Source organism: Embiotoca jacksoni, unplaced genomic scaffold (assembly GCF_022577435.1).
Source record: "Embiotoca jacksoni isolate LCO1_2020_lvr unplaced genomic scaffold, fEmbJac1.0.p SCAF_2, whole genome shotgun sequence".
Taxonomy (NCBI): domain Eukaryota; kingdom Metazoa; phylum Chordata; class Actinopteri; family Embiotocidae; genus Embiotoca; species Embiotoca jacksoni.
The window spans coordinates 16,801,748-16,813,715 of NW_027185340.1; the positions used below are offsets into that span (position 1 = coordinate 16,801,748).

General features: G+C 48.3%; 1 protein-coding gene across 1 annotated transcript; it reads right to left on the reverse strand.

The window, feature by feature from the left end:
• Positions 1–86: 86 nt before the first annotated feature.
• Positions 87–6,970, reverse strand: gjc4b (gap junction protein gamma 4b). The gene is made up of 3 exons (XM_069154789.1): positions 6,695–6,970; positions 1,790–2,977; positions 87–1,644 (listed from the first exon to the last, which is right to left on the reverse strand). Exons 2-3 carry the CDS (start codon positions 2,925–2,927, stop codon positions 1,631–1,633), a joined length of 1,152 nt encoding a protein of 383 aa, XP_069010890.1. The 5' UTR covers positions 2,928–2,977; positions 6,695–6,970; the 3' UTR covers positions 87–1,630.
• Positions 6,971–11,968: the final 4,998 nt, after the last annotated feature.

The window sequence follows — 11,968 nt, forward strand, 5'->3', positions numbered from 1 at the left end:
ACAAAACAAACCACCTTATTCGGGATCAATCAGACCTTAACAATTGCAAAGCCGGTAATAAAACACGGATCACTAGGAAATTGGTATTTGTTGTAAAAAATGTATTTCAAAAACTAACCACAAAGTACTATCAATACAAAAAGTACAAAAAGTACAAAAAGCATTGGTCAAAAATAACTTGAGATGACAATATTTTGAGTTGGCACTAATGGCACTGTGGGTACGATGCCGAGTACAAAAGATGGCATCTTCTTAGAGCGCATTCAAGGCATCGAATTCACATTGAAATGATTACACTTGTTTACATGTAGATTGCGGAGAAGTGATAACACTCGTCCAAAAATCAGCACTTTCAGATATCAAACATGACACAGCATTGTCCCTTATTTAACCAACAGATACAATTAAATTCATGTTTGCATTGGGGGGGGGGGGAGAGAAGTAAACATTTGACAGTCAAACATGATGTGTACCTAATAATACAAGCAACAGATTATTATCAGAAGAATTGTAATTATTGACAGAAAAACTGTTGCACTCGAACTCAAATTGTACCATTTTTCCAGAACACACCAGTCCTCCGTAGAATCTGGCTTCAGAGAGCCAAGACAGTAGTGAATGTCATTCTTTTTCAAATAATAAAAGTGTTTGCCACAGTGACAAAAGCCTTTTTTTTTCTTCTTCTTTTTTTTTAAATCAAATCCACAATACTTAAAACTAATACAAAAATAAAGAACAGTATCAAATGTTGAATACAATACAAGACGATATCAAGAGTTGACGTGTGTTTCAAGCATTACCCAGGTTTGTTTATTCCTTTGGACAAAGGCACCCCAAGTGTGTTCCAGTTACCATCCAGGCACCCGACTTGGGAATGTTGACTGGTGCGGTGCCAACATTGTCAAAACGATTAAAGGAAAAAAAAAAAAAAAAAAAAAAAAAAAACGTGAAATTTAACGCCTTAAAAAGTCTTCATCAGCATGACAACAACTCCAGTACCTTTCTTTTGAGTGGTGCCTTGTCCATTAACCTTTTTGTTTGCATCCACAAGCGCTCGCTCACTCGCTTCCTCACAAAATATAAAATTCATACAGTTTAAACGTTCTTTTTTTTTTTTTTTTTTCCTTTGCTTAACTGGCTGGGCCCTTACCTTAACAAAATGCACACAAAAAAAGGAATTCCAGTTTAAGTCTGAGGCGAACATGAGATGCAATCACTGAACTTCCAACAAAAGGACAAAATGTATATTTAAAAAAAAAAAAAAAAATGACTAATAGCTCTAAGTCTCATAATAATAATAAAAAAAAATATATATATATAAAAAAAAGAAACAACAAATAGCTGCCCTGAGGGAGAAGTATATGACCTTAAGCGTTCTTCATGCACGATGGCAGTTTGTAAGCACTTTGGATCTTCAGACAGGCTGGCGGTCTCAAGTATTGCTGGGTTCGAGACCGCCATTCTCCTTTTGACCGGGTGTCCGACCACGCCTGGCCGTAACACCGCACGGCTTGGGTTGACTTCATCCACCTCAAGCGAATTCACAACGCCGCACGCTCGCGCTCCTCGTTCGGTTTCCCTTATTTGTCCGCTCGCCGCTCCTCACGTGAACCGATCAGCTGATGGGAACCTACGCGCGGAGACCTGTCGACAAGATTTTTTTTTTTTTATTTTTTTATTTATTTATTTTTAAATCAAACAGCCAGCGAAGCGTTTTGTTTTCGATCGCAGCTGAAGGAAAAAGACACGGCAAGGTTCGCGAGGGGACGGGCGGGGTTAGGAGGCTCACCTTTGTCGCAGGTACCGCTCTGCTTCTCCTGGGCGAAGTTGAGCCGGTTCTGCTCCACCGCGGTGCCGTTGGACTCGGGGCTGCTGCTGCGCGACGGGCTGCTCTCCCCGTTCCGGTACGCCAGGTCCAGATGCTGCTGGGCCAGCTTCAGGTGCCTGCGCAGCCTCTCCAGCTCCCGCGACGACGCCTCGTCCCCGAACGACTCGCGGCCCGAGTCGCCCAGGTTGTCCCTGAAGCCCAGTTTCCCCGACGGGTCCTTCTTCAGGGCGATGTGGTAGCCCGGCGGCGCGGACGGCTGGCGGCAGATGGACGACCGCTGGCTGGCCGGGGGCGGGGCGGGGGGCCGGGGCCGCGGCGCGCAGAAGCAGTCGCGGATGCCGCTGTAGCCCAGGTGAAGGATCTCCAGCAGGGTGAAGAACAGGCACAGGGCGCTGACGGCGTACATGATGAGCAGGAAGATGGTCTTCTCCGTCGGGCGGGAGACGAAGCAGTCCACCGTGTGCGGGCACGGCGAGCGCGTGCAAACGTACGACGGCACCACCTCCAGGCCGTAGAGGACGTACTGCCCAAACAGGAACGAGGCTTCGAAGATGGCGCGGGAGAACAGCTGGAACACGTAGACCTTCATCAGGCCGTCTCGCTTGATGCGCCGGCGCCCGTCGTGCTTTTTGCTGGGCTTCTCCGCAACCTCCTTTTCCTTCTCCGGCTCGATCTCCTCCAGGATCATGGGATCCTCCTCGCCGTTGTCCTCCGCCTCCTCGTAGTCCCGGTTGGCGCCGCGGCTCACTATCGGCATCTTCTTCCGGCCCCGGGGCCTGTAGTCGTCGTCGTCCATGCGGGCGATCTTGTGCATGGCGAACCCGAGGTACATGACGGTGGGAGTGGTGATCATGATCACCTGGAACACCCAGAAGCGAATGTGCGACAGCGGCGCGAATTCGTCGTAGCACACGTTCTCGCAGCCGGGCTGCTGCGTGTTGCACACAAATTTACTCTGCTCGTCGTAGTAGATCGACTCGCCCCCGACCGCCGTCAGCACGATCCGAAAGACGATGAGGAGCGTGAGCCAGATTTTGCCCACGAAGGTGGAGTGATTGGAAATCTCGTCCAGCAGACGCGTCAGGAAGCTCCAGCTCATCGTGTCGGTGGAACGGGGGGGGGGGGGGGGGGGGGGGGAGCTTCTCAAACCTGCACAGAAAAAAAAAACAAAGACAAAAAAAAAACATTTTTTTTTTTTAATTTGTTTTTAAGTCTTTAACGGGAAAGTGTTCACCGACAACCCGAGGAAGCGACTCCCGAGGGTGAGGCCGACGGAAAGCCTTCGGTCTCAAGAACTAAATAAGAAAATACTAATACGCGAACTCGATTTTATTCACCGGGTCCGGTACGTCGATCACATTTTAAAATAGCTCGTCTTGACTCTTGTTATTGCACCAGACGGCCACGAGGTGGAGCCGTTACTTCACCGAGCAACCTCCCCCCCCCCCCGGCCCTGGTGGGGGCGTGCACGGGGCAAGGATCCGCTTCAAATGGCGCCGTCACAAAAACCATGACGCAACCGCAACCGCAACCGCGGTGTTGCGCACGGGCTGCGGACGCCCCGAGGCGCATCGCATCGAAAACGATAAAAGGAAAGATCAGCTGCGGTGTTAAGGGACAAAGCTCCAAATTCAAACGTTCCAGCCAATGTCCTGTCCCCCCCCCCTAAAGCTACAAACCGACGAAGTGTCAAAAGTCCCGATTCGGTTGTTGTTGGTTAAGTGTTTAATAAACCGAAATCTGACGCCGCTACAGAAGTAATGAAGAACTCGTGGTTTCACGCCTTCTGTGAAAAACCTCATAAACAACTTTCGCAGAGTAATTACCCACCGTTGTAAAACCACAATGCCGTGCTTTCACCAAGTGGGGAAGCAATAATTCTTTTTAACTGTAGAACAGTTTGCACGGTTCTTATCTGCAGGCGCCGTTTGTGTCATTTTTTTTTTTATCTCCATTTCGTCACGTGTCGGGAGTAGCTGCTCCGGAAACCAGGATCAAGCGGAACCGCGACGGGCCCGCGGTGCGACGGGCGCCTCGATTCCAGGTCCAAAACTTTTTCATTCCGGCTCGCCGACAGAAATAAAACTTTACTGGGGGCCGAGGCGCCGGGACGTTGCTCCGGCCCGTTCCCGCATGCAATGCTTATGGCGTTTTCCTTTCAGTATTCTGGCATGGAGTAACATTTCTCTGCGCTGCTTAAATCAGTTTAGGTGATAGGTAACCCACGTTTTACAATGCACCGAGTGCTTAAAGAAAGCGCCGCTCGACGAAACCAGCGGGGGGGGGGGGGGGGGGGGGGGGTGAAAATGGTGGGTGCCGGGCGGCGACTCCCGGGCGTGAAGGGAACGCTTTGACGTTTGAAGGAAAAACCAAACCCGGTTAAATAAAAAGTCATAGAGCATAAAGGACGCCGGCTTCCATTGTGCAGCCAAAAAACTCGGGCCCCACCAAGCCTCTGATGAATAATCGGCTTCATGAGACTTGAAAAGAAACTCCCATTCACGGCTGACCCGGGTGGCGGCTCTATTATGAGATCATTGATTTTTTTTTTTTTTTCTTTTCTTTCCCCTCCCTGTCTGTGATGATTAGGAGTTCCCGTTCTGCATGTGAAACATACTCAGAAGAACAACGAGCTCCACTGTCCTGCTGATCTGTCGGTCTTTACCGGTAACGCAGTGAAACGAATTTTCAACAACAAAACGACAACAACAACAACAACAAAAATCAGACAAGAGCGGATTCAACTTAAGAGCTGAAAAATATAACTCTTGAGCTGTTGTATTTTTTGTGCTTCCCGCGCCGGATTCAGAGAACGGCGCGCGGGGTGGAGACCCGTTTTGTTTGCGCGCTTACTTGCAGCGCCGATGCAAAGTTTTCTGCATTTTCCGCTAACTGCGGCGATTTTTCAACGTTTATAATACTTATAATAAAAAAAAAAAAAAAAAAAAAGCCGAAAATGGTGGACAGCCGCGATTTAAAAAAAAAAATCGGCAGGGGGAACTTCTGTCTCCCCCTTCCGCCAGTGAAAAATAATTACAAGAACACACTTCACAGACGCACAAACGCTAAGCCCTGCGTAGTCCGCTCCGTCACTGCGGCCGTTAAAACGTTTTACCCGTGCGAGTCACCGTGACGCCAAAACCTAGCGCTTGTGTGGCGCGAAGCCGAGCCGGCGACGTTTGAACTCGTTTGGCGTGATCCGGAAAGCAACCGACAGGTAAAAGTCACGCGCTTCGCGGGCGGAAGTGGATACTGGACCACCCCGGACGCTACTGGAATTTTTATTTTGCATAAGACCGACGTCAATATTTGATTGCGCTGTATCGGCAAGACACTTTTTAACCGTACTCTCTCGTCACGCGCCGCCAAACGTCCGCACAAATAGCAACAGGCTGCCGCGCACCGGTCCCGACCGCGCTTTTCGTGCGGCGCAGATTCGCCGGTTCTGCGTTGCCTCCGTTGGATGAGATTCACCCTTTTTTTTTTTGTTGTTGTTGTTTTTATTCGTTTCGCTTCGTAAAGCGACATCGCACGTCCCGTTTCAGCCCTCCGTGCCGTGGGCACTTGACGGAAAACAGTCTGCTCCCAATGCAGAATAAGTTACAAACGCAGCCGGAGCCCTGCCTGAACAGAGAGGCTTTTGTGGCTCTCACATCTGGGTGGGGGGGGGGGGGGGGGGATAGTTATAGTTAACCCTCCTGGATCCCGAGGCCCTTAAGCCGAGAGGCCTCGAGGAGGGAAACGACCCCCCCCCCCCCCCCCCCCCCCCCAAAAAAAAAAATAAAGATGATAATGAGTGATTAAAAACTGAGGTGCGGTGCTGGTGGTGAAACTGGGAAGAATTAAAATTCCATCCACCCTTTTATTTCATCACGAGCAATTATAAACCCAACGCGCTGGTTTTGGCCTCTAAAACGTGAAAATGAAGGTAATAGGACACTGGGATACATCTTTTTAAAAGTATCCCGCACTCTAATTCATTCAAAAAAAACAAAAAAAAAGGTACAAATTAAAACTATTCCAAATTTGCATGGGGAGAGGAGGGGGGGGGGGGGGGGGGATCGTCCTCGTGGCTAACGGGACACGACGTCACGGCGACGCGCCACACGCTCCAATAACGTTAAATTGATGGTTGATGAGGCTTACGGCTGCGCCATATTGGGAGAGGAGGGGAGGGGAGAGGAGAGGGGGGGGGGGGGGAGAGAAAAAAAGTGTGGGAAGAAACTTTAAGCTATAAATATCACTAATAAGCAGAATAAAAAATAATAAAAAAAAGACCGTACAGGCGGCTGAGGGCAACTTCGAGGGGAGAAAAACAATCCCGACGCGTCCCCCATTTACCAAATCCAGCAAATGCAGCCACGATTCTCCGGTAAAAAAAAAAAAAAAAAAAAAAAAATGCGCAAACATATCCTGCATTCCAGCATAATTAACATTACATGTGGCGCCGCCGACAACGCATTTCGCCCAAACGTGCCGTAAAATGCCGATAAATCCACACGACGAGGCTAATTTGAGGGGTTGGGGGGGGGGGGGGGTATGTAATGTGAAGTCTCCTGCCAAACCCGTGCGCGTAAAAACTTGGCTTCAACGTTTAAACGACACATTTCCTCACGCTGGGTTTGTGAACACGGGTGGGTTAAAAAAAAAAAAAAAAAAAGCCGAAACGACATCTAAAGGCTTTTTGGAAAACAACTCCCGGTTAGTACAGGTGCTGAAGGTAGAGATTAAAAAAAATAAAAAATAAAAACTTAAGGTAAAAGCACACACACACACACACACAAATATATACATGAACTGAAAGGTGATCCTGCCGCGTATTCGCGCGGCGCCGCTTTTGTTTGTGGCATTTTTTTTTTTTTTTACCTTCAGTTGTGATTTCAGCTCCTCCGTCTCATCAGAGTTGTCCTCCTTCTTCTTCTTCTTCTTTTTTTTTTCCTCCCCGACAGCTTCGTTTTCCCTTCGTGTTTTTTTTTTTTTCTCCCCTCTCGCTTTAATATCGAGCCACGCAGGGTTTTTTTTATTTTTTTTTTCTGTTCCTGCGAGGAGCCTGCGTGCTTCTCCAGTTGTGCGTTGCACTGCTGGGTGAGGACAAAGAATATTCCCAAATCCCCCCTCTCTTTTTCTCCTCCCAGTTTCAGCCGGGCACCCCCCCCACCACCACCCCCACCACCCCGTGTCTGCGCAGAGTGGAGGAGACCGATCGACTGCCAGCATTCCTGATGCAATCTCCGCTCCCTCTTAAATCCTTGGGTTTTTTGGGTTTTTTTTGTTTTTTTTGGTTTTTTTTTAACTTCAGACTGGAACTCGGGAGCTGAAGAGACTCGGTTACTGAAATCTGTGTCAGGAGAACCCTTTTTTAATTTTTAATTTTTTTTAATTTTTTTTTTTTTCTGTTTCTGTGAAAAACAATATGCTGAGAACTTAAAAAAAATAAAAAAAAAATAAAATCTGTTTTAATTGTCACCAACGGAAGAAACCTAACATTGCTTCTTTAGCTGGTGCTTCCTGTTTGCAAAATGTGTGACCTGCATGCTCAGATATCAGGTGAAGATAGCAGCAACCTGATCTAACCTTTCTGTTTCTGGTGGGGAGGAGGTGGGGGGGGGGGGGGGGGCAGGATGTGCAGAACAACATACAGCCTGCTGATAGTGGTGGTGGTGGGTGCCCTCCTACCCCCCCTCCCCCCACCCCACCCCACCCCCACCTTCCTTCTGATGCAGATGTTCGGAAGTTGTTGCTACTGTAAAGGTCTTATTTCCTCCATGTCACACTTTCCTTGGCGTGGGCAACACCTGTGTTTCCTGAGCCCCCCCCCTCCCCCCCCCACCACCACCACCACCACACACACACACACACACACACACACCGACATGCTTCACTGAATAACGTCCATGGCTTGATGTCAGAGGGGTGTTAACTCTGTTTTAGAGACAGGATTTGTGTCCCACATCAGGACCAGTGGTGTCTTCAGTCACAACGTGAACAGTCAGTCGTCCGATGTCAGCACTATAAGGGCTCATATTCTGGGGGTTGGGGGTGGGGGGGGATGTGGCAGATATGATATTAGCACCTCGCAAGCAAGCAATCGAAAGCCGAGACTTCCTTCAAAGCAGCCGAATTTGCAGTTTGGCTTGACGCTGCACTTTCTCGGTCGAGAAGTGACTTAAGCGAGGTACGTGCGGTCACCGAGATGAAATGCTGCAGGCGTCCAGTCGCCCGTCGGGCCTCCCGAGGTATCGTCAACTCCGATTCAAACGGGCACATTGTTCACCCCCCGGGCCTCTTGAGAAATGCATGTAAACCCGCCCCTCTTCGGACGAAAACGACCGTCAGACGCCGCTCGAGCTTCATCTGGTCGTCCCATGAAACCCGGCGGCAGCAGCCAACGTTTGATATCTGCTGCAAAACCGGAGGTCAGTGGAGGAATGCGATTGCCCTTCCCCCTTCTCCCGGGCGCAGCCGAAGCTCTATTGTGAAACCACAAGCGTGCTTTTTATTCACAGGGTGTCAATGTGGGGTGCTCTCCGGCACCAGACCGCAATCCAAATGACAAGAGAGAGATAATGTGGAGACCGGAGCAGCCTTCAGCTGAGTCAGCGCTGCCGTTTAAACAGTTTAACAGGGAAATGTGTTTGTCCCGGAGACATTTGTTTTGGAGCGCGCGCGTCGAGAGTCGAACGCCATAAGGACACCCATTGTTTCCAATGTCGATGTGCCGTCACAGCCCTCCTGAGCCCGTAGTTGTAGGTCACTCGTTGTTTTGAAGGTCACGGGCGTAGTCAGCAGCAGGTGCGTCAGCTCAGACATGTTTGGGATGTCTGAGGCTGTACGTACAAGTGGACGCAGCTTCCGACTCTGGAAAACGAGGCCGATGATGCGGAAGTGCCTGAAACTGCAGTGCCGCCGAGTGCCGCTGGAGGTCGGCTCCAAAAAGCCTCCGGCTCCGTAGACTCCCATTCGGCTAGTCTCAATAACATTTCTCCACAAATGATTTCCCGGTTTTGCGGTTTAACTACCTAACCCTAATAAAAAAAATGTCCCCTCGGGGATTAATAAAGTAATTGCCTAACCTAGCTAACGTCGCTCCTTGTCCGTTTTCTGGCCGTCCGTCTGAAAATAATCCCGTCATTAATTTGAAAATAAGCCTCAAAAAGATGGGTTTTTTTGGGCCTGTTTGATTGATTGTGTTGCAGTCAGGTTACGGCTATTGGTGGGCGGGACGTAGTATTGGCGGGTTTACAACAAGATGGAGTCAGATCCCCCCCCCCCCCCCCCCCCCCCCCCCCGTGACATTACTTTTGACTGCCCCGTGGGTCGGGATGCATTTTGCGTCAAATGTATAGCGATTCAGGTTGCATCCAAAGTGTTAAAGTGGTTTTAATCAAAACTATTATTAGAAAACCTGTTTCTTTGCGCCTTCAGCATCGACAGCCGAAAACAGGTCATTTATAAAACAGGCTCCCGTGTTGATGCATTCGGAAACACATTTCCAGCTCTGAAGGGTTGAAGGAAACGCTGATCTTTTAGTGCAGATGGGGATTTATAAGCGTACAGTCTGGCCTGCTCTTGCTTAAGTGGCCTGTGATTTACCCAATGAAGGAGGCTTAAGCATTCCTCTGTTGCTCTGGTGGTTCATTGTGGGCTTCGGAAGTTTTTTAAATATCTTTGATAGACGCACACCAGTCGGTCAACACAGTTTTTCCTGCATACTTCGACACACCACTTTTTTTTTCTTTTTTTTTTAGCCACAGAAAAAAAAATAAAGAGTCATTTCCTCGGTTATGATGTTGCAATTTCATATCCGACAAAAGAGGTGAAAGGGCTTCGCTCAAATGTTGCCCTCTTGTTTACTTCAGAACCTGACCCATCGTGAATCACCTCCTTGTGGCACGCGTGCACGCGCACGCACACACGCACACACACACGCGCACACACACACACACACACACACACACACACACACACACACACACACACACACACACACACACACACACACGCGCGCGCGCGTGCGAAAGAGTCAGCCCAGAACTGGTTTTGTGCCCGGGTGCTTGTGCAAGTTCTACTAGGAAAGCCACAATGTTCCCCTTTTGGCAGTTGTGGTCATATCCTTTGTCAGCAGAAGGAGCAGAAGTGCTCCAAGGTCATCAAGATGGAAAAAATATGTCTTTCTCTATGGGGACTCACTCTCTGACAGACTGTTACCTTGACTACAAGTAGACCATGTGTTTATTCATCAATAGACTTTTAAGGGATTCCCTTTTATCCCCCCCCCCCCCCCCCCCCCCCCACCCCGGCCTGTTCTAGCAATGTCCTCGGAGTACATGAGGCACACATGCGGGCCTACGGAGGTATTACCGTCTTGGCCTCAGCAGGATTCCTGTCTGCACGCTGGTGCTGGTTTTCATTTTTTAACTGGCATTCTTGAGGCACTCTCCGTGCTGACACACCTGGGGAAAAAGCACAAGAGTGCAACTCATTTTATTAAATGGCATGAGCACAAGGTTAACCTGGCAACCGTCCAAGATGACATTAGAAAAAAAAAAAAAAAATGACCAGCCCTGTCTCTGCTGCAGGCCTTGAATGGAATTCCTTTCTCTCTCTCAGCATGGCTGTCAGTCAGGAAACTTGTTTTTTTTTATTAATTCAACGCGAATCTTTCTCTAAAAGACACACTTTGTGTTTAGGTAGCCGATCAACCTGCACCTGCAATTATTCACTGGACCCAGATTAATGAAATTGAGCAGTAAACCTTACTTTAATATTTTAATTGACAGTGCAGCAGGGAAGTGGAGTTTCCTGCCAACAAGACTAATGCGTTCCATCTGTGTGTTGTTTAGGAGTCTGCCTATCCCAAATAGTGCCTAATAAGGTTCTGCCTTAGATCCCACTAACTCACTTTCCCTTTAACCCAATAATACATCACATACGGGAGGACTGGGCTTAGTAGAGAGTTTTGGACATCACAATCTCGTACCCCTACATCGTAAAAGAAAAAAGAAAAGAAAAAAAAACTACGGACAAAAGAAATATGCTCACATGGCCCCAAAAGCTGTGCTGCAAATCACTCTGCAAATCCCATAAAAATATAGCCAGACGTGTTAGTGACATGCCAAGGGAAGTGAATGCAGTTACAGCACCGTGGCCACAAATTGCTTTTGGAATTTAATTTGAAAAAAACAAAAGAAAAATAAAAAGTTTCTAAAATGTGTAACCCTTTTGCACACAGGAGCAACAGAACGTAATCGGTGTTTAAAAAAAAAAAAGAAAAAAAAAAAAAGACATCTTATGTTGTAATTTCTGCATTTTGATGAGGTTGTGTAACTTTAACTTTGTATTTTTTCATTTTCATTTTTGTTTATAAGTGCATGACCTCTTCCCTTACTTCCCTCTTCAGCAGTCTCTGAATTTATGTCTTCCACTTTACTGCTCCTTCCTTGCAGGTTTACGGCTTCCTATCTCACTGTCATCTCACTGCTGCTGGGGCAGTCCATTGAGGAAGAGGGTGAGGGGTTGGGGGAGGGGGACAGGGTGACTCGGCACTGTGTAGAGGGAGGAGGGGTGGGTGGGCTTAATTTGCAAGCTCACCTTCTTGTGCTTGGGGGAGGGGGACTGATGTTCTCAGAAGTGAGGTATGTTCGTGAGTGCTTGTGTGTTTTTTGTTCCACAGGTGTCCAAGTCTTTTTGAGGCTGAAATTCTCAAACGCATCTCATTTGTAACAATAAATCCTCAAAAAAACAACAACAACAACAACAACAACAACAAAAAAAAGCAATTAAAAAGCGACCAAAGCTCTTGTTTCTGTCACTGCAGTCGGCACCCCTCAGCAGGGTGGCTGAGTTACAGTTGGAACAGACCACACGTGGGACACACAAAAGAAGCCCGGTGCCTGTGGAGGAGGAGGGGTACGGAGTTACCATGGAAACAGACAGCCCTACCCCCGGAGCAGATGGTGGCGGTTGAGGGTATCAGGGGGCTGGGTGTAGTGGAGATGGCGGGACCCACAGATGATGATGATGATCTGTCCCGGGTTTTTCCATCCTGAAAACAAGCGCCTGTGTGTCTTGACTAAACAGGTGGCTCAGGTCTGAGTTAAGTTGTTTGTGGGCTTTGTCCTGAGGTTCACTGGGAAACTT